Source organism: Phyllobates terribilis, unplaced genomic scaffold (genome assembly GCF_046119375.1).
Source record: "Phyllobates terribilis strain yellow unplaced genomic scaffold, ASM4611937v1 Scaffold_3__8_contigs__length_932513732, whole genome shotgun sequence".
NCBI classification, from domain to species: domain Eukaryota; kingdom Metazoa; phylum Chordata; class Amphibia; order Anura; family Dendrobatidae; genus Phyllobates; species Phyllobates terribilis.
This window is the reverse complement of record NW_027362763.1, coordinates 4917881-4937697: the sequence shown is the minus strand read 5'-3', so window position 1 is coordinate 4937697 and position 19817 is coordinate 4917881. Positions and strand designations below refer to the sequence as shown.

At 48.7% G+C, this 19817-nt stretch overlaps 1 protein-coding gene across 1 annotated transcript in view; it reads left to right on the top strand.

Annotated features, from left to right (window-relative positions):
* Positions 1-11236: 11236 nt before the first annotated feature.
* LOC141257866 (vomeronasal type-2 receptor 26-like) overlaps positions 11237-19817 on the top strand; it is a 50690-nt gene continuing 42109 nt past the window's right edge. The window contains exons 1-3 of the mRNA XM_073672876.1: positions 11237-11355; positions 18477-18768; positions 18911-19732. Coding sequence (XP_073528977.1) covers positions 11237-11355; positions 18477-18768; positions 18911-19732 — 1233 coding nt within the window. The remainder of the gene's footprint in view (positions 11356-18476; positions 18769-18910; positions 19733-19817) is intronic.

Genomic DNA, 19817 nt, shown 5'->3' with positions numbered 1-19817 from the left:
ATGAAGGGAACCAAGTGACACATCTTGCTAAAACGGTCCACGACCACCCAGATGACAGTAAAACCCTCAGAAGGGGGAAGGTCAGTTATAAAGTCCATAGCCAAATGTGTCCAAGGAGCACTGGGAACCTCCAAAGGACAAAGCAACCCCGCAGCAGGAGTATGTGAGGACTTAGATCTAGCACATATAGTACATTGACGCACCCACTTAATGACTTCCTTCTGCCATCCAGGCCACCAAAAACTGCGACCCACCAGTCTCTTGGTCTCAGAGATTCCGGGATGACCTGCCAACCGAGATTCGTGACACTCAACAAACAAATCTCTCCTAAAGGTCCCAGGCACAAACAACCTCCCATGAGGAGTGTTAGATGGGGCACTCTCCTGTGCTTTAAGAATTTCATCTTCCAAAATGGAGTCCAAAGCAGCTATCACAACACCTTCTTGTAAAATGTTCTCCTCTTTCTCAGCACCGACTATGGGAGAAAAACTGCGAGACAAGGCATCCGCCTTAACATTTTTAGTACCAGGGATGTAAGTAACGGAAAAATTAAACCGCGAGAAAAACAGTGCCCACCTAGCCTGACGGGCATTCAGGCGCTTGGCAGCATCAAGATATATCAGATTTTTATGATCCGTAAGAACCTGAACGGGAAATTCCGCACCTTCCAAGAAGTGGCGCCAGTGTTCAAATGCGAGTTTAATAGCCAATAATTCCCGATTACCAATATCGTAATTCAGTTCAGTCTCCGAAAATTTTTTTGAAAAAAAGGCACAGGGATGTAATCCATCCCCGTTATCCTGAGACAATACTGCGCCAACCCCCACAGAGGAAGCATCAACCTCAACCAAAAACGGCTTAGTCACATCAGGCTGCATAAGGATGGGAGCAGAGGTGAACCTCTCCTTGAGATACACAAAAGCTTCAATGGCCTCAGAAGACCACTGAACCGCATCAGCACCTTTCCTGGTGAGATCGGTCAGAGGTTTGACAATACTAGAAAATTTTTTTATAAATTTTCTGCAATAATTGGCGAAACCTAAAAACCTCTGTATCGATTTCAAACCAATAGGCCTAGGCCATTCCTGTACAGCTTGAACTTTAACCGGGTCCATCTCAAAACCTTCGCTGGAGATAATGTAACCCAAAAAACTAATTCTCTGTACAGCGAACTCACATTTCTCCAGCTTAGCAAAAAGCGAATTGTCCATTAATAACTGTAATACCTCACGTACGCTCCGCCAATGAGACTCCAGATCAGGCGAATAAATCAAAATGTCATCCAAATACACAACCACATTTTTGCCGATCAAAGGTCTAAGGATGTCATTAATAAGATTCTGAAAAAATGCAGGAGCATTAGTGAGACCAAAAGGCATAACCAGATTCTCAAAATGACCCACAGGAGTGTTAAAAGCAGTCTTCCATTCGTCACCCTCCATGCGCAACAGATTGTATGCCCCCTTAAGGTCAATTTTAGAGAACCACTTGGCCCCCATTAACTGGTTAAACAGATCAGGAATCAATGGCAGTCGGTAAGGATTGCGTACAGTAATTTTGTTAATCTCACGAAAATCCAGACAAGGACGTAAACCGCCGTCCTTTTTTTTTACAAAAAAAAATCCAACAGCCACAGGTGACTTAGAGGGCCTAATGTGACCGGTGGCCAAACTTGTCTGTATGTATTCCTCCAAAGCCTTCCTCTCAGGAATAGTAAGGTTAAATAAACGACTTTTAGGAAGAGTCGCTCCAGGGACAAATTCAATAGAACAATCATAGTCTCTATGGGGAGGCAAAACCTGCGATTCCTTCTCAGAAAAAACTCTCCAAAAATCCTGAATAGGAACAGGCAATTCTCCCCTATCCAAAGCTGCAATACGCCCGTTACAACACTTGTCATAACATTTATGGCTCCAGGATTTAATTTCACTGGTAGACCAATCCAGTACAGGATTGTGCAATTTTAACCAGGGCAATCCCACTATTACTGGAGAAGGCAAGTTATTCAAAACTACCAAATCCAATTTCTCATGGTGAACACCATTAATAGTGAGAGGAAATTCACAGACCTTGAGAGTAATATTCTTCAAAGGTGAACCATCCACAGAAACCACAGCAATGGGGGATGATAAAGGTTCAGGTTTTAAATTGAGTCTTTCCAAGAATCCCCCATCAATTACATTCAGAGTAGACCCACAATCAACAAACACCCGAAATTCCATTAATTTTTCCTGAGCAATCGTGGAAGCAGCTAAAAATACACCCTTGGAATTTAAACAGGCAATACGGGCATGACTGACCATTTTTTTTTCTTTCTTCATACGAAGCTCACAGCCTTTAATCAAATGACCAGATTTTCCGCAATAGAAACACAAGCCTTCAGAAAATCTACGGTCTTTTTCTTGAGAGCGAGGTGCCACCGATCCAATCTCCATCGGTTCACCACTGTTAGTACACACATTCTCATAACCAGAAACTGACATAGCAGAGGATTTGCTCTCATTAACCCTTGCACGCAGTCTCCTATCCACCCGTATAGCTAATTGCATAGCCTGTTGCAAATCTTCAGGTGTAGGATAAGCAATTAATAGGGCTTTAACCCTTTCATTGAGCCCAGCAAGAAATAGACTTTTCAGAGCAGAATCGTTCCACCCTGTTTGAGTAGACCAACGACGGAAATGTGTACAATATTTTTCCACATTACCTGATCCCTGTCTCAAACGTCTTAACTCAGTCTCAGCTGATGAGACACGGTCAGGATCATCATATAATAGCCCCAAAGCAGAAAAAAAAACTATCCACTGATCTGAAGCATGTATCACTAGGTTGCAAAGAAAAGGCCCACTCCTGAGGCTCTTTGCGCAAAAGTGACATTATGAACCCTATGCGCTGGGATTCATCCCCAGAGGACTTGGGTCTCAAACGAAAATACAATAAGCAAGCATTTTTAAATGAAAAAAATTCTCGGTGTTCACCAAAAAATAAATCCGGCAAACATACCTTAGGCTCCAAGAAATGTGCTCCAGGACAGTTACTCACGTGCTGACGGAGCTCGGCCACCTCCAGAGAGAGTCCCTGCAGGCGATGAGCCAAATCCTGAACCGACACCATGATGGAGCAGAAAAATCTTTCCTTAGAGAATTTGCAGGCTGGACTTACTGTTATGTTCTGCTACCAGAGCTAAGGAAAGAGAGGAGATCTGTCCCTACGATAGAACTCAGCTTGATCCCTACGATGTAACAGGGAACCTGATCCTGCGATCAGACCTGCTAAAGTCCTAAGCTAGTCTGTACGGAGACCTATAGATGTGGGGAAGGAATCCCTACAAGTACTAAGGACTGGGAGGAAAATGGGACACCTCCTAACAGAAATAGTAGCAGACAGACGAACAAACAAAATATAAAGAACACAGAGGTCCGTAGACCAAGCAAACTAACAGAGTTAGATACAGAGCACAGGCTAGCTAGAAAGTAGTTATACAATGAAGTCCAGCAAAGCCAGAAGGGCGGAGCAGGATTAAATAGGCCAACAAGGTCATGTGACCAGCAAAGGAAAAAACCTAAGAGCAAGGTTCTAACACCTGCTCCCTCATATATAGGAGCTATGGCCGCTCTCCTACCTGCTCCCTCATATACAGGGGCTATGGCTGCTCTCCTACCTGCTCCCTCATATATAGGAGCTATGGCTGCTCTCCTACCTGCTCCCTCATATATAGGAGCTATGGTCGCTCTCCTACCTGCTCCCTCATACAGTGCCTACAAGTAGTATTCAACCCCCTGCAGATTTAGCTGGTTTGATAAGATGCAAATAAGTTAGAGCCTTCAAACTGCAAACGAGAGTAGGTTTTATGAACAGAAGCATAAATCTTACAAACCAAAAAGTTATGTTGCTCAGTTGAATTTTATTAAATTTTAAACATAAAAGTGTGGGTCAATTATTATACAACCCCTATGTTTAATATTTTGTGGAATAACCCTTGTTTGCAATTACAGCTAATAATCGTCTTTTATAAGACCTGATCAAGCCGGCACAGGTCTGTGGAGTTATCTTGGCCCACTCCTCCATGCAGATCTTCTCCAAGTTATCTAGGTTCTTTGGGTGTCTCATGTGGACTTTATTCTTGAGCTCCTTCCACAAGTTTTCAATTGGGTTAAGGTCAGGAGACTGACGAGGCCACTCCAACACCTTGACTTTTTCCCTATTGAACCAGGCCTTGGTTTTCTTGGCTGTGTGCTTTGGGTCGTTGTCTTGTTGGAAGATGAAATTACGACCCATCTTAAGATCCTTGATGGAGGAGCGGAGGTTCTTGGCCAAAATCTCCAGGTAGGCCGTGCTATCCATCTTCCCATGGATGCGGACCAGATGGCCAGGCCCCTTGGCAGAGAAACAGCCCCACAGCATGATGCTGCTACCACCATGCTTGACTGTAGGGATGGTATTCTTGGGGTCATATGCAGTGCCATCCAGTCTCCAAACGTCACGTGTGTGGTTGGCACCAAAGATCTCGATCTTGGTCTCATCAGACCATAGAACCTTGAACCAGTCTGTCTCAGAGTCCTCCAAGTGATCATGAGCAAACTGTAGACGAGCCTTGACATGACGCTTTGAAAGTAAAGGTACCTTACGGGCTCGTCTGGAACGGAGACCATTGCGGTGGAGTACGTTACTTATGGTATTGACTGAAACCAATGTCCCCACTGCCATGAGATCTTCCCGGAGCTCCTTCCTTGTTGTCCTTGGGTTAGCCTTGACTCTTCGGACTAGCCTGGCCTCGGCACGGGAGGACACTTTCAAAGGCTGTCCTGGCCGTGGAAGGCTAACAGTAGTTCCATAAGCCTTCCACTTACGGATGATGCTCCCAACAGTGGAGACAGGTAGGCCCAACTCCTTGGAAAGGGTTTTGTACCCCTTGCCAGCCTTGTGACCCTCCACGATCTTGTCTCTGATGGCCTTGGAATGCTCCTTTGTCTTTCCCATGTTGACCATGTCTGAGTGGTGTTCACAAGTTTGGGGAGGGTCTTAAATAGTCAGAAAAGGCTGGCAAAAGAGATCTTTAATCCACACATGTGAAGCTCGTTATTCTTGGTACCTGAACTACTTCTTAATACTTTAGGGGGACCAAACAGAATTCTTGTGATTTGAGGGGTTGAATAATAAATGACACTCTGAATTAACTTTTAACGTTTTAAAAAAAAAAATAAAAAATTTGCTGCAGAGCATTTCCCACTTCCAGGCTGATCTACAGTACAAATGTCACAATGCCAAGTTAATTCCGCATGTGTCAACCAGCTAAATCTGCAGGGGGTTGAATACTACTTGTAGGCACTGTATATAGGAGCTATGGCCGCTCTCCTACCTGCTCCCTCATATACAGGGGCTATGGCTGCTGTTCTACCTGCTCTCATATATAGGAGCTATGGCTGCTCTCCTACCTTCTCCCTCATACACAGGAGCTACGGCCGCTCTCCTACCTGCTCCCTCATATATAGGAGCTATGGCCGCTCTCCTAACTGCTCCCTCACTTATAGCAGCTATGGCCACTCTCATACCTGCTCCCTCTTATATTGGAGCTATGGCTGCTCTCCTACCTGCTGCCTCATATATAGGAGCTATGGCTGCTCTCCTACCTTCTCCCTCATATATAGGAGCTATGGCCGCTCTCCTACCTGCTCCCTCATATATAGGAGCTATGGCCGCTCTCCTACCTGCTCCCTCATATATAGGGGCTATGGCCGCTCTCCTAACTGCTCCCTCACTTATAGCAGCTATGGCCGCTCTCCTACCTGCTCCCTCTTATATTGGAGCTATGGCTGCTCTCCTACCTGCTGCCTCATATATAGGAGCTATGGCTGCTCTCCTACCTTCTCCCTCATATATAGGAGCTATGGCCGCTCTCCTACCTGCTCCCTCACTTATAGCAGCTATGGCCACTCTCCTACATGCTCCCTCTTATATTGGAGCTATGGCTGCTCTCCTACCTGCTGCCTCATATATAGGAGCTATGGCTGCTCTCCTACCTTCTCCCTCATATATAGGAGCTATGGCCGCTCTCCTACCTGCTCCCTCACTTATAGCAGCTATAGCTGCTCTCTTACCTGCTCCCTCATATATAGGGGCTATGGCCGCTCTCCTACCTGCTCCCTCATATATAGGAGCTATGGCCGCTCTCCTACCTGCTCCCTCATATATAGAAGCTATGGCTGCTCTCCTACCTGCTCCCTCATATATAGGAGCTATAGCCGCTCTCCTACCTACTCCCTCATATATAGGAGCTATGACCGCTCTCCTACCTACTCCCTCATATATAGGAGCTGTGGCTGCTCTCCTACCTGCTCCCTCTTATATAGGAGCTATGGCCGCTCTCCTACCTGCTGCCTCATATAGGAGCTATGACTGCTCTCCTACCTGCTCCCTCATATATAGGAGCTATGGCCGCTCTCCTACCTTCTCCCTCATATATAGGAGCTATGACCGCTCTCCTACCTTCTCCCTCATATATAGGAGCTATGGCCGCTCTCCTTCCAACTCCCTCATATGTAGGAGCTATGGCCGCTCCCCTACCTTCTCCCTCATATATAGGAGCTATGGCCGCTCTCCTACCTACTCCCTCATATATAGGAGCTATGACCGCTCTCCTACCTTCTCCCCCATATATAGGAGCTATGGCCGCTCTCCTTCCTACTCCCTCATATGTAGGAGCTATGGCCGCTCTCCTACCTTCTCCCTCATATACAGGAACTATGGCCGCTCTCCTACCTTCTCCCTCATATATAGGAGCTATGGTGGCTCTCCTACCTACTCCCTCATATATAGGAGCTGTGGCTGCTCTCCTACCTGCTCCCTCATATATAGGAGCTATGGCCGCTCTCCTACCTACTCCCTCATATATAGGAGCTATGGTGGCTCTCCTACCTACTCCCTCATATATAGGAGCTGTGGCTGCTCTCCTACCTGCTCCCTCATATATAGGAGCTATGGCCGCTCTCCTACCTTCTCCCTCATATATAGGAGCTATGGCTGCTCTCCTACCTGCTCCCTCATATATAGGAGCTATGGCCGCTCTCCTTCCTTCTCCCTCATATATAGGAGCTATGGTGGCTCTCCTGCCTACTCCCTCATATATAGGAGCTGTGGCTGCTCTCCTACCTGCTCCCTCATATATAGGAGCTATGGCCGCTCTCCTACCTACTCCCTCATATATAGGAGCTATGGCCGCTCTCCTACCTGCTCCCTCATATATAGGAGCTATGGCCGCTCTCCTACCTTCTCCCTCATATATAGGAGCTATGGCCGCTCTCCTACCTGCTCCCTCATATATAGGAGCTATTGCCGCTCTCCTACCTACTCCCTCATATATAGGAGCTGTGGCTGCTCTCCTACCTGCTCCCTCATATATAGGAGCTGTGGCTGCTCTCCTACCTGCTCCCTCATATATAAGAGCTATGGCCGCTCTCCTACCTTCTCCCTCATATATAGGAGCTATGGCCGCTCTCCTACCTGCTCCCTCATATATAGGAGCTATGGCTGCTCTCCTACCTGCTCCCTCATATATAGGAGCTATGGCCGCTCTCCTACCTGCTCCCTCATATATAGGAGCTATTACCGCTCTCCTACCTACTCCCTCATATATAGGAGCTGTGGCTTCTCTCCTACCTGCTCCCTCATATATAGGAGCTATGGCCGCTCTCCTACCTGCTCCCTCATATATAGGAGCTATTGCCGCTCTCCTACCTACTCCCTCATATATAGGAGCTGTGGCTTCTCTCCTACCTTCTCCCTCATATATAGGGGCTATGGCCGCTCTCCTACCTTCTCCCTCATATATAGGAGCTATGGCCGCTCTCCTACCTGCTCCCTCATATATAGGAGCTATTGCCGCTCTCCTACCTACTCCCTCATATATAGGAGCTGTGGCTGCTCTCCTACCTTCTCCCTCATATATAAGAGCTATGGTGGCTCTCCTACCTGCTCCCTCATATATAGGAGCTATGGCCGCTCTCCTACCTGCTCCCTCATATATAGGAGCTATTGCCGCTCTCCTACCTACTCCCTCATATATAGGAGCTGTGGCTGCTCTCCTACCTGCTCCCTCATATATAGGAGCTGTGGCTGCTCTCCTACCTTCTCCCTCATATATAGGAGCTGTGGCTGCTCTCCTACCTGCTCCCTCATATATAGGAGCTATGGCCGCTCTTCTAGCTGCTCCCTCATATATAGGAGCTATGGCTGCTCTCCTACCTTCTCCCTCATATATAGGAGCTATGGCCGCTCTCCTACCTGCTCCCTCTTATATAGGAGCTATGGCCGCTCTCCTACCTACTCCCTCATATATAGGAGCTGTGGCTGCTCTCCTACCTGCTCCCTCATATATAGGAGCTGTGGCTGCTCTCCTACCTTCTCCCTCATATATAGGAGCTATGGCCGCTCTCCTACCTGCTCCCTCATATATAGGAGCTATTGCCGCTCTCCTACCTACTCCCTCATATATAGGAGCTGTGGCTGCTCTCCTACCTTCTCCCTCATATATAAGAGCTATGGTGGCTCTCCTACCTGCTCCCTCATATATAGGAGCTATGGCCGCTCTCCTACCTGCTCCCTCATATATAGGAGCTATTGCCGCTCTCCTACCTACTCCCTCATATATAGGAGCTGTGGCTGCTCTCCTACCTTCTCCCTCATATATAGGAGCTGTGGCTGCTCTACTACCTGCTCCCTCATATATAGGAGCTATGGCCGCTCTTCTAGCTGCTCCCTCATATATAGGAGCTATGGCTGCTCTCCTACCTTCTCCCTCATATATAGGAGCTATGGCCGCTCTCCTACCTGCTCCCTCATATATAGGAGCTATGGCCGCTCTTCTAGCTGCTCCCTCATATATAGGAGCTATGGCTGCTCTCCTACCTTCTCCCTCATATATAGGAGCTATGGCCGCTCTCCTACCTGCTCCCTCTTATATAGGAGCTATGGCCGCTCTCCTACCTGCTCCCTCATATATAGGAGCTATGGCTGCTCTCCTACCTGCTCCCTCTTATATAGGAGCTATGGCCGCTCTCCTACCTGCTCCCTCTTATATAGGAGCTATGGCCGCTCTCCTACCTGCTGCCTCATATAGGAGAACACACAGATACAATTAACGTTATTGTTCCATAAATGCACAAAGAATAAAAAAAATCCCAATAGATGTTGAATTGAAGGGTAAATAAATTGTGAGTTCTGGGAAATCGAAAATATGTAGTCAATCACAATAAATGTTATTTATGTAATGGATACCAAAAGCTGTTCATTGGCAAATAGGCAGAACCACAGCCATGAAGACAATTTTTCATAGTTTTAAGGTTGTAAAAAGACACAAATCCATCAAGTTCAACCTACACCTAATATGTTGTTCCAGAGGATCGCAAAAACCCTATGAGATTGATGAAAATTGTCCCATACAAGGAAAAGGGGAAAATTCCTACCCAACTCCACATATAGCAGCCTGGAACAACATGGCAAAAAAGTTTTTCAAATTGTGGCCAAATGTCTTCTTTCAGCTTTTCCCTCTACTGCTCATTCACAATATGGTGGTAGGTATTACTAAAATACTATGGTGCACTTTGCTCTCAAATTAAATGCCCTAGAGTAAAAATTTAATTCCATACAGACATCTCCAGAGAAAGGAGAAGAGCTGATAATTCAACCTTGTGAAGTAGGTCTTCACATTGAACATATGGGGAAGTAAGAAATACTAATTAAAACATGGGAAACTCAAGCTTCAGGCACCCTTTGAAGCAGCTGCCCCCTGCAGTGACAAGGTAATTAAAAAGGAAGATCTGTTCTGGGAGAATGACAACCAGGTTGAAATTTGTATACTATTGGAGGAGAATTATGCTTTTCCAGGCATAGGGCTTCCTTCCATAAAGCACAAATTGCAGACCAGCCGATGCCGGTGGTCAGTAATGAATACTGTGGTTTGTATCAGTCCGATATATATATAGGATATAGATTTCTGGCATCGTAGCAAAGGGACGAATGGAATGCATTCACTCACATTGCCGTGGGGCCACTAGAACTTCTCCAACTTAATAAGGGTCTGATAAATGATGCAAAACAGGTCATATTTGGTTACTTTGTAAAGGTAAAATCACTATAAAAAAGATAATGTCAATATCTAACACCTGGGACCTTCAGAGGCAAAGATATTCTGTAAGTTGGAGATCTCATAAAACTCTGATTGGCTGAGAATATCCCACAAACAGCCCCTATATGAGGTCATCAGGGGTGGTGTGCGAATATAACTTAGAGCTAATAAAAAGCAGAAATTGGATTTGGGTCCTTGTCAAAGCACAGTTCTCTGTAGGTTCTGTCCGTTTTCCAATTGGAGTGCCTCCATCCGCTAAGCTATGAGCTATATCCTTGACATCAGGGTTAGTAAGTTTCTTTTGTAATTTTTTTTATTTTATGTAATTGGATATATTATATTGTTTTGTTACCATTTTGTATCATCTTGTATATTTAAGGGTGTACAATCGGCCTGTATAAATGATTGGTGGTAGAAGCCAGTAGTTCTTTTTGTTATAGCAGAGCTGGAAGTGACCGTACGGCAGGTATAAACTTATATTCCATGCGTTGGAATCAGAGGTGTATATACCATACGCTCACTGTTAGTTCCCCAATAACCAACCTAGTAGTGGAAGCAGCCGCGGCCTCGTCCTCATTTGTCAGCCAATTGCGCAATTGTCCTGACAATTGGAAGCAGGGGAGTTGCGTTCCCTTGACAAATGGTGGCAGCGGTGTGATCTGTGTGACCTCTCTGGTATCATCTATGGCAAAGTGGTAACAGTGGTGGGTTCTGCGTGACCCCCGCCGGCTGTGTACCTTTGTCATTAAATATTTTGTATATCTAAGAAAACCATTGAAATGAATGAGAACCATTAAATATTATTTTTTTAACTTACCAATTATTCCTCCCACCAGGCTAAATATTCAGTCTGAACTTCTTCATCACATTATAAACACTAAAGAGGAACAAGGGTTTTGGAGGTTAAAACTAAATAGCCTAAAGTGAGGGCTCGGTGAAATTTGCTTTTATTTTGCTTCAATTATAGTCTCATCTGATTTCAGGCCTGCCTTATTCCTTTGGTTCATCTAAGACGACCATTCCACCTCCATGAGGAGAATTCTTCAAGTGCTTCTTCTTTTGTCTTCACTAAGTGAAGAACAATCCCAGATTGGCTGTGGCCTTCGGGGATGGGCAATGGATTCCTTCCTCCAGAATGGAGATATTCTAATTGGAGGAACCTTCGTTGTTCACTCTGGCTTTGACTTCCAACAACCAACTTTCCAGGAGCTGCCAAAACCAGTATCATGTACTAAGTAAGTGTTGGTTCATCCTTACTTCTTTTCATGCTTTTCAAGTTCCAGTAGGACTTCAGTCTGGTCCTACAGATCAACAGAATAAAATGGAGCAGCACAAGTCCAATAGAGAGACAGTTTCCAACCGACTGGATGTCGGCAAACAGCCACCTTATGTACAACTCTAAAGAAGATGGACTGCACTCTAGGTAAATTAAGGGCACATTAAATTTTATCATAGTCCATATGAACAGGTGGCAATGTTTCGGCTCAATACATCAGAGCCTTTGTGAAGCCACAAGTCACTATAAAGCATACAGGACAAAGTGAAATTAGATGTCACCAACTTTCCAGGAGCTGCCAAAACCAGTATTGTGCACCAGGTAAGGGTGGGGTAGTCATTTTCTTCTTTTGATGTTTCTAACGTTACAGCAGGAATAGAGTGTTGTCCTCCAGGTAAGCAGAGAAAATAAAGCAGAGTATGTCTAATATAAAGATTAGTTTCAACCGGCTGGTTATCACCCAACAATCTCTTTATGTACAAACCTAAAGGAGGTTGGTGTTATGCACACGCCCGGACTGACTGGCGTGTGCGGGAGTAGTGGTTCCACTAGACCATGAACCGGAGAGTGCCTGGAGGGGCGTGACTAAGTATCTGGCCGATCCGACCAAGGTGGCACGACGGCATACGACGCCAGTGCACCAGGGAGAAACCGGGCAGAGGGACCAGGTGCTACTCCAGGTCAAACTCCGGACACGGGGGTTGACCCACACAGGGATTACTGGAATAGGCAGGTTAGGCTGGCACAGACTGGTGGATATAAGCGAACACGGCAGGTATGCAGACGGGTGGATACAGGCGAGTATGCAGGCAGGGAGGTACTGGCCGAAAGGACGGGCTGGAGCACAGAGAGGACAAGACCCAGTACAGACGGGGTCACAGAAACAGAACCGCAGATGCGGTAGCCAAACACAGCAGAGAGGGAACGCCCGAAGCGGTGGGCAAGAGCAGAACAGGAATGGACTGCCGGAGCAGCGAGCACAAGCAGAGCAGGACAGGACTGCCGGAGCAGCGAGCAGATGCAGAGCAGGACAGGGCTGCCGGAGCAGCGAGCAGAAGCAGAGCAGGACAGGACTGTCGGAGCAGCGAGCACATGCAGAGCAGAAACCGCAGGAGCGGCAAGCAAGGCAAGAGCAGAGTGGAAACCGCAAGAGCGGCAAGCTAAGCAGGAGCAGAGCGGAAACCGCAGAGCGGTAAACAAGGCAGGAGCAGAGCGGAAACCGCAGAGCGGTAAACAAGGCAGGAGCAGACCGGAAACCGCAGAGCGGTAAACAAGGCAGGAGCAGAGCGGAAACCGCAGAGCGGCTAAGAAGGCAGGAGCAGAGCGGAAACCGCAGAGCGGCAAACAAGGTAGGAGCAGAGCGGAAACCGCAGAGCGGCAAACAAGGCAGGAGCAGAGCAGAAACCGCAGGAGCGGCAAGCAAGGCAGGAGCAGAGCAGAAACCGCAGGAGCGGCAAGCAAGGCAGGAGCAGAGCAGAAACCGCAGGAGCGGCAAGCAAGGCAGGAGCAGAGCAGAAACCGTGAGAGCGGCAAGCTAATCAGGAGCAGAGCGGAAACCGCAGAGCGGTAAACAAGGCAGGAGCAGAGCGGAAACCGCAGAGCGGCTAAGAAGGCAGGAGCAGAGCGGAAACCGCAGAGCGGCAAACAAGGCAGGAGCCGAGCGGAAACCGCAGAGCGGCAAACAAGGCAGGAGCAGAGCGGAAACCGCCAGAGCGGCAAGGAAGGCAGGAGCAGGGGGGACAGGGCTTTGTTCACACGGAACAGACAGGAAGAGAAAGGCAGAGCCAGATACCCACAGGGTACTAGCAGTGAAGTAGCGAGTGGACCACAAACTCACAAACGGGAGTACAGAGACAGCAAGCAGGAGTTAGGTACGAGTTCAGACTCTGCAGAGAAAGGAAGGGAACGGACATAGAGGCAAAACAGGTAAAGGATAGGAGAGAGTTCAGACTGGAACTGAGTGTACGGAGGAGACCGACACTGCAGCGGGATACAGGAGCGGGTCCTGGAATACGGCCCCCAGAGAGGCGGGACGAACAGGCAAGGAGTGTGTTCAGACAGGACAGACAAGATACAGGAGCGGGTCTAGGTAATCGGCCCCTAGAAGGCGGGAGGAACAGGCAAGGAGCGTGTTCAGACAGGCCTGGAAATACAGCCTCCAGGAGAGGCAGCAGGCAAGAGTACACAGACAGGACTCAGTTCAGCCACGGGAACTGATACCGCAAGGCAGGAGACATAGAACGGGACCTGGCACCTTCAGAGTGCAAGCACACACTGAATGAAACACTATGCTCAGGCAGGGATAGATGGGAGCAGCTGAGCTATATACCAGGTGACAGACAGCAATAGGCTGAGGACGCACAAGGGGTGTGACCCACAGCAGGTACAAAAAGCAGGAAGTGATCGGGCGCCGCCCTTAAGCAGCAGAAACAGACAAACAGACAGCAAGGAGGGAAGCCAGAGAGACATTCTGGACTGGAGATCAAGTGCGCGCTCTTGCACAGTGGGAGATGGACCACCATGCAAGGACGCCGCCAGGTATGTTACAGTACCCCCCCCCTTACGCCCCCTCTTCTTCAGGCCTGCCAGAATCTTCCTCAGGGAATTCGAGGACCAGTCGTTCACTTCAAGGAGATCACTTCCACTGTCCACAGGAAAAATTGATCTCATCTGGTTAGCTAGGATGCTACCTCCTATCCAGCCATCCTTGGCAACAGACGAAACGGGTGGAGTATCAGGAACAGCACACAAGGAAGTCTCTCTCCACATATTTTCAGGTGGCACCCCAGAGGGTACAGGAGACAACTGGAAGTCCTTCACCGGGTTGGAGGGGGACAGAGACTTGGGGGTAATCTCTGCTTCGAGGTACATCTTGTCAAGCTCACAGGAAGAAATAGATGGGTTATCAGGTACATAATGATGAAAAGTCACTGTCTCTTTGTTATCTGGTGGTACCCCGGAGAATTCAGGAAACAACTGGAGGTCCTCCGCTGGGTCAGAAGAGTGCAGAGGCTCAGAGAAAACATCTGCTTCAGAGTACACTAGGTCGGACTCACTGGAGGAAGCAGGCGAGGTATCGGGTACCGAGTATAGGAAAGTCTCTGTCCATTCACCACCAAGTGGCACCCCAAAGGGTTCTGGAGACAACTGGGGGTACTCCGCCTGGTCAGAGGAGTGTAGAGACTCATGGGTAACCTCTGCTTCAGAGTACACAAGGTCGAACTCACTGAACGAAGCAGGCGAGTTATCAGATCCAGGATATAGGAAAGTCTCTGTCCATTCACCACCAGGTGGCACCCCGAAGGGTTCTGGAGACAACTGGACGTCCTCCGCCTGGTCGGAGGGGTGTAGAGACTCGGGAGTGACCTCTGCTTCGGAGTACACTAGGTTGGACTCACTGGACGAAGCGAGCGAGGTATCAGGTACAGAGTATAGGAGAGTCTCTGTCCTTTCGCTATCAGGTAGCACCCCGTAGGGTTCTGGAGACGACTGGAGGTCCTCCGCCTGGTCGGAGGGGTGTAGAGACTCGGGAGTAACCTCTGCTTCAGAGTACACTAGGTTGGACTCACTGGACGAAGCGAGCGAGGTATCAGGTACAAAGTATAGGAGAGTCTCTGTCCTTTCGCTACCAGGTAGCACCCCGAAGGGTTCTGGAGACAACTGGAGGTCCTCCGCCTGGTCGGAGGGGTGTAGAGACTCGGGGGTAACTACCACTTTGGGGTACCCATTGTCAGGCTCACAGGACGAAGCGGACAAAGTATCGAGTACCGAGTGTAGAGAAGTCTCTCTCAATTTGTCATCGAGTGGTATCCCGGAGGATTCAGGAGGCAACAGGGGGTCCTCCGCCAGGTAGTAGAGGTGCACAGACTCAGAGGTAACCACAGCTTTGGAGCATCCTTGGACATGCACACCGGTTAAAGTGGGTGAAGCATCTGATGCCGGGTGCAGGAAGTTCTCCTGTGTGGAGTCTGGATGGGCAGCAGTCTCTTCGGGCAGGAGAACAGGTGCACTACCCACGCACATTACCCGTTGGGGCTTCTCCGGGATACAGGGAGATGAAGCTTCAGTAGGGACTTCAAGGTTGGGGTCAGGAGGTCTCAGGGAGGACAGACCCTGGCGTGACGGCTTGCCTCTACGTCTAGCACGTCTGGACTGCCTCTTGAGGTTGGGAGAAGTATTCCGGGAAGCGTAGTCACCCTGTGAGGATTCTGGGTGGGCAGTAGTCTCATTGGGCTGGAGGACTATTGTGCTACCCACACACATTACCCATCGGGGCTGCTCCGGGATATTGGGAGGTGAAGCTTCAGCAGGAGCCTCCGGGTTAGGATCATCGAAGACCATTAGAAAGGCCACCAGGAAGGCCATTAGGTCCAGGAGGATCGGATCCTGTGTTTCATATAGGGGGTTGATCCATTCCAAGGCATCACCCGCCAGGTAAGACATAATGAATGCCACCTTAACCCGATCGGTGGGAAAACATAGAAGGTAGAACTTGAAGTGTAGCATGCATTGCTCCACAAATGCACGACTTTGTCTTGGATCCCCATAGTAACGTGGCGGATCCGCAGGAACGAGAGCAGATAGATCCATCTGGACGGGTGCGTAATTCGCCTGGAACTCAGCTGAGAGAAAAAAAAAAAATTATTTATTTATTTTTAATGCATGTATTCGCTGGAAAACTTCTCAGAGAGCGAAGGCCGTGGGGCTCAACGGGAACCATGGCCTGAGCATGCTGTTATGCACACGCCCGGACTGACTGGTGTGTGCGGGAGTAGTGGTTCCACTAGACCATGAACCGGAGAGTGCCTGGAGGGGCGTGACTAAGTATCTGGCCGATCCGACCAAGGTGGCACGACGGCATACGACGCCAGTGCACCAGGGAGAAACCGGGCAGAGGGACCAGGTGCTACTCCATGTCAAACTCCGGACATGGGGGTTGACCCACACAGGGATTACTGGAACAGGCAGGTTAGGCTGGCACAGACTGGTGGATATAAGCGAACACGGCAGGTATGCAGACGGGTGGATACAGGCGAGTATGCAGGCAGGGAGGTACTGGCCGAAAGGACGGGCTGGAGCACAGAGAGGACAAGACCCAGTACAGACGGGGTCACAGAAACAGAACCGCAGATGCGGTAGCCAAACACAGCAGAGAGGGAACGCCCGAAGCGGTGGGCAAGAGCAGAACAGGACGGGACTGCCGGAGCAGCGAGCACAAGCAGAGCAGGACAGGACTGCCGGAGCAGCTAGCAGATGAAGAGCAGGACGGGGCTGCCGGAGCAGCGAGCAGAAGCAGAGCAGGACAAGACTGCCGGAGCAGCGAGCAGATGCAAAGCAGAAACCGCAGGAGCGGCAAGCAAGGCAAGAGCAGAGTGGAAACCGCAAGAGCGGCAAGCTAAGCAGGAGCAGAGTGGAAACCGCAGAGCGGTAAACAAGGCAGGAGCAGAGCGGAAACCGCAGAGCGGTAAACAAGGCAGGAGCAGAGCGGAAACCGCAGAGCGGTAAACAAGGCAGGAGCAGAGCGGAAACCGCAGAGCGGTAAACAAGGCAGGAGCAGAGCAGAAACCGCAGAGCGGCTAAGAAGGCAGGAGCAGAACAGAAACCGCAGAGCGGCAAACAAGGCAGGAGCAGAGCGGAAACCGCAGAGCGGCAAACAAGGCAGGAGCAGAGCAGAAACCGCAGGAGCGGCAAGCAAGGCAGGAGCAGAGCAGAAACCGCAGGAGCGGCAAGCAAGGCAGGAGCAGAGCAGAAACCGCGAGAGCGGCAAGCTAAGCAGGAGCAGAGCGGAAACCGCAGAGCGGTAAACAAGGCAGGAGCAGAGCGGAAACCGCAGAGCGGCTAAGAAGGCAGGAGCAGAGCGGAAACCGCAGAGCGGCAAACAAGGCAGGAGCCGAGCGGAAACCGCAGAGCGGCAAACAAGGCAGGAGCAGAGCGGAAACCGCCGGAGCGGCAAGGAAGGCAGGAGCAGGGGGGACAGGGCTTTGTTCACACGGAACAGACAGGAAGAGAAAGGCAGAGCCAGATACCCACAGGGTACTAGCAGTGAAGTAGCGAGTGGACCACAAACTCACAAACGGGAGTACAGAGACAACAAGCAGGAGTTAGGTACGAGTTCAGACTCTGCAGAGAAAGGAAGGGAACGGACATAGAGGCAAAACAGGTAAAGGATAGGAGAGAGTTCAGACTTGAACTGAGTGTACGGAGGAGACCGACACTGCAGCGGGATACAGGAGAGGGTCTGGGAATACGGCCCCCAGAGAGGCAGGACGAACAGGCAAGGAGCGTGTTCAGACAGGACAGACAAGATACAAGAGCGGGTCTAGGTAATCGGCCCCTAGAAGGCGGGAGGAACAGGCAAGGAGCGTGTTCAGACAGGCCTGGAAATACAGCCTCCAGGAGAGGCAGCAGGCAAGAGTACACAGACAGGACTCAGTTCAGCCACGGGAACTGATACCGCAAGGCAGGAGACATAGAACAGGACCTGGCACCTTCAGAGTGCAAGCACACACTGAATGAAACACTATGCTCAGGCAGGGATAGATGGGAGCAGCTGAGCTATATACCAGGTGACAGACAGCAATAGGCTGAGGACGCACAAGGGGTGTGACCCACAGCAGGTACAAAAAGCAGGAAGTGATCGGGCGCCGCCCTTAAGCAGCAGAAACAGACAAACAGACAGCAAGGAGGGAAGCCAGAGAGACATTCTGGACTGGAGATCAAGTGCGCGCTCTTGCACAGTGGGAGATGGACCACCATGCAAGGACGCCGCCAGGTATGTTACAGTTGGGAGCAGTCTAAGTAAATTTGGTCCAAATAATGTTTTAATAGCCAATGTGAACAGGTGACAATGTTTTGCCTCAATACATTTGAGTCTTTTGTGAAGCCTACAGGTCACTAGAAAGCACATAGGTCACAGTGAAATTAGATGTGACCATATTGCTCTAGATCGCGTCAGCCATTTATTGATCTTTCTTGACGAGGTCTTCTTCATGTTTCTTGTAGTCTCTGTATATTGCAAATTAACAAGTGACTAATTATAAAATAAACTATGAAGCTTCCATTATCTTCTTGTTCTCACAGGTTTCACATCCGTTATTACCGAGATGTTCTTGGCCTCATGTTTGCAATAAATGAAGTTAATGAGTCTCCGAACCTCCTGCCTAATATCACATTGGGCTTCAGCCTTGTAGACACTTGTATGTCTGAAATCAGAGCAATCAGGGGAGTCATATCCTTGTTATCTGTGGCTGATAACCCGATTCCAAATTATGATTGTTACCTCCAGTCTGTCAAAGCTGGGATTGTGGGGGATCTTTTATCTGCTTTATCTCTTCCGATAGCTCGCATCCTTGGTGTCCTCCAGTACCCCCAGGTAATGCATTGTAGAGTCATCTCATCCCTCATGACAAATTTTATTTTGCTCTTTGCTCTCATTATGCAAAGTTAAAAATTCCGCATCAATTATTTTATTGGAAATATCATGGATTCTGAAATGGATTATGTGTCTTTTCCAGATCAGCCATGGGGCCACCCTGTCCAGCCTTAGTAATAAGATTAACTTCCCATCCTTCTTCCGCACTGTACCTAGCAACGCGTTTCAGAACATTGCTCTTTCTCAGTTGGTTGGCCAGTTTGGCTGGACCTGGGTGGGAATGCTTGTGGTGGACAATGATGTGGGGCTACAAGGAGCACAAGTCATCCAAGCCGGTATAGAGAGAATTGGAGTTTGTGTAGCCTTCCTGGAGAAAATCCACCTGAGTTATTCAGCCAGACAAATTTCTAGTGTGGTCCAAGTCATTAAGAAAAGCACTGTCAATGTGATTGTTCTGCACAGTCCTGAGGTCCACACGAAAGCTCTGCTAGATGCTATGTTTGCTGAGGGTGTGACTGGGAAGATATTCATAACTTCAGCTTCTTTTGCAATCACTCCAGGCCTTTATTCTAAAAATACCTGGAAGGTCTTGAACGGCACCATTGGGTTGATTCCAAAAACAGGAGTTATGCCTGGCTTCGAGAGCTTTCTTCTCAACTTGAGTCCATCTGAACATTCTTCGTACCCATTTATCAGAGTTTTCTGGGAGAAAGCATTCAACTGCGAGTGGACTGATAGGGACAGGGAACGGCAAACCTCAGATGTCTTTAATATAAATGACACAGTGCACTGCACAGGGGAAGAGCAGCTTGGAGAAAAAATGCAATTGTTATTCGAGATCAATGACCTGAGTTACACCTACCATGCATACTTAGCGCTTTATGCCTATGCTCACGCATTGCATTCGCTTCTTGGATGTCATGATCGAATCTGCAAGGAATTTAGTGATGTAAAACCTTGGAAGGTACGTGATGATTTATATAAATCATTTATGCCCTCACCTACTGTATCCTCACCCATTCCTTGTAGACTGTGAGGGTCCTTACTCC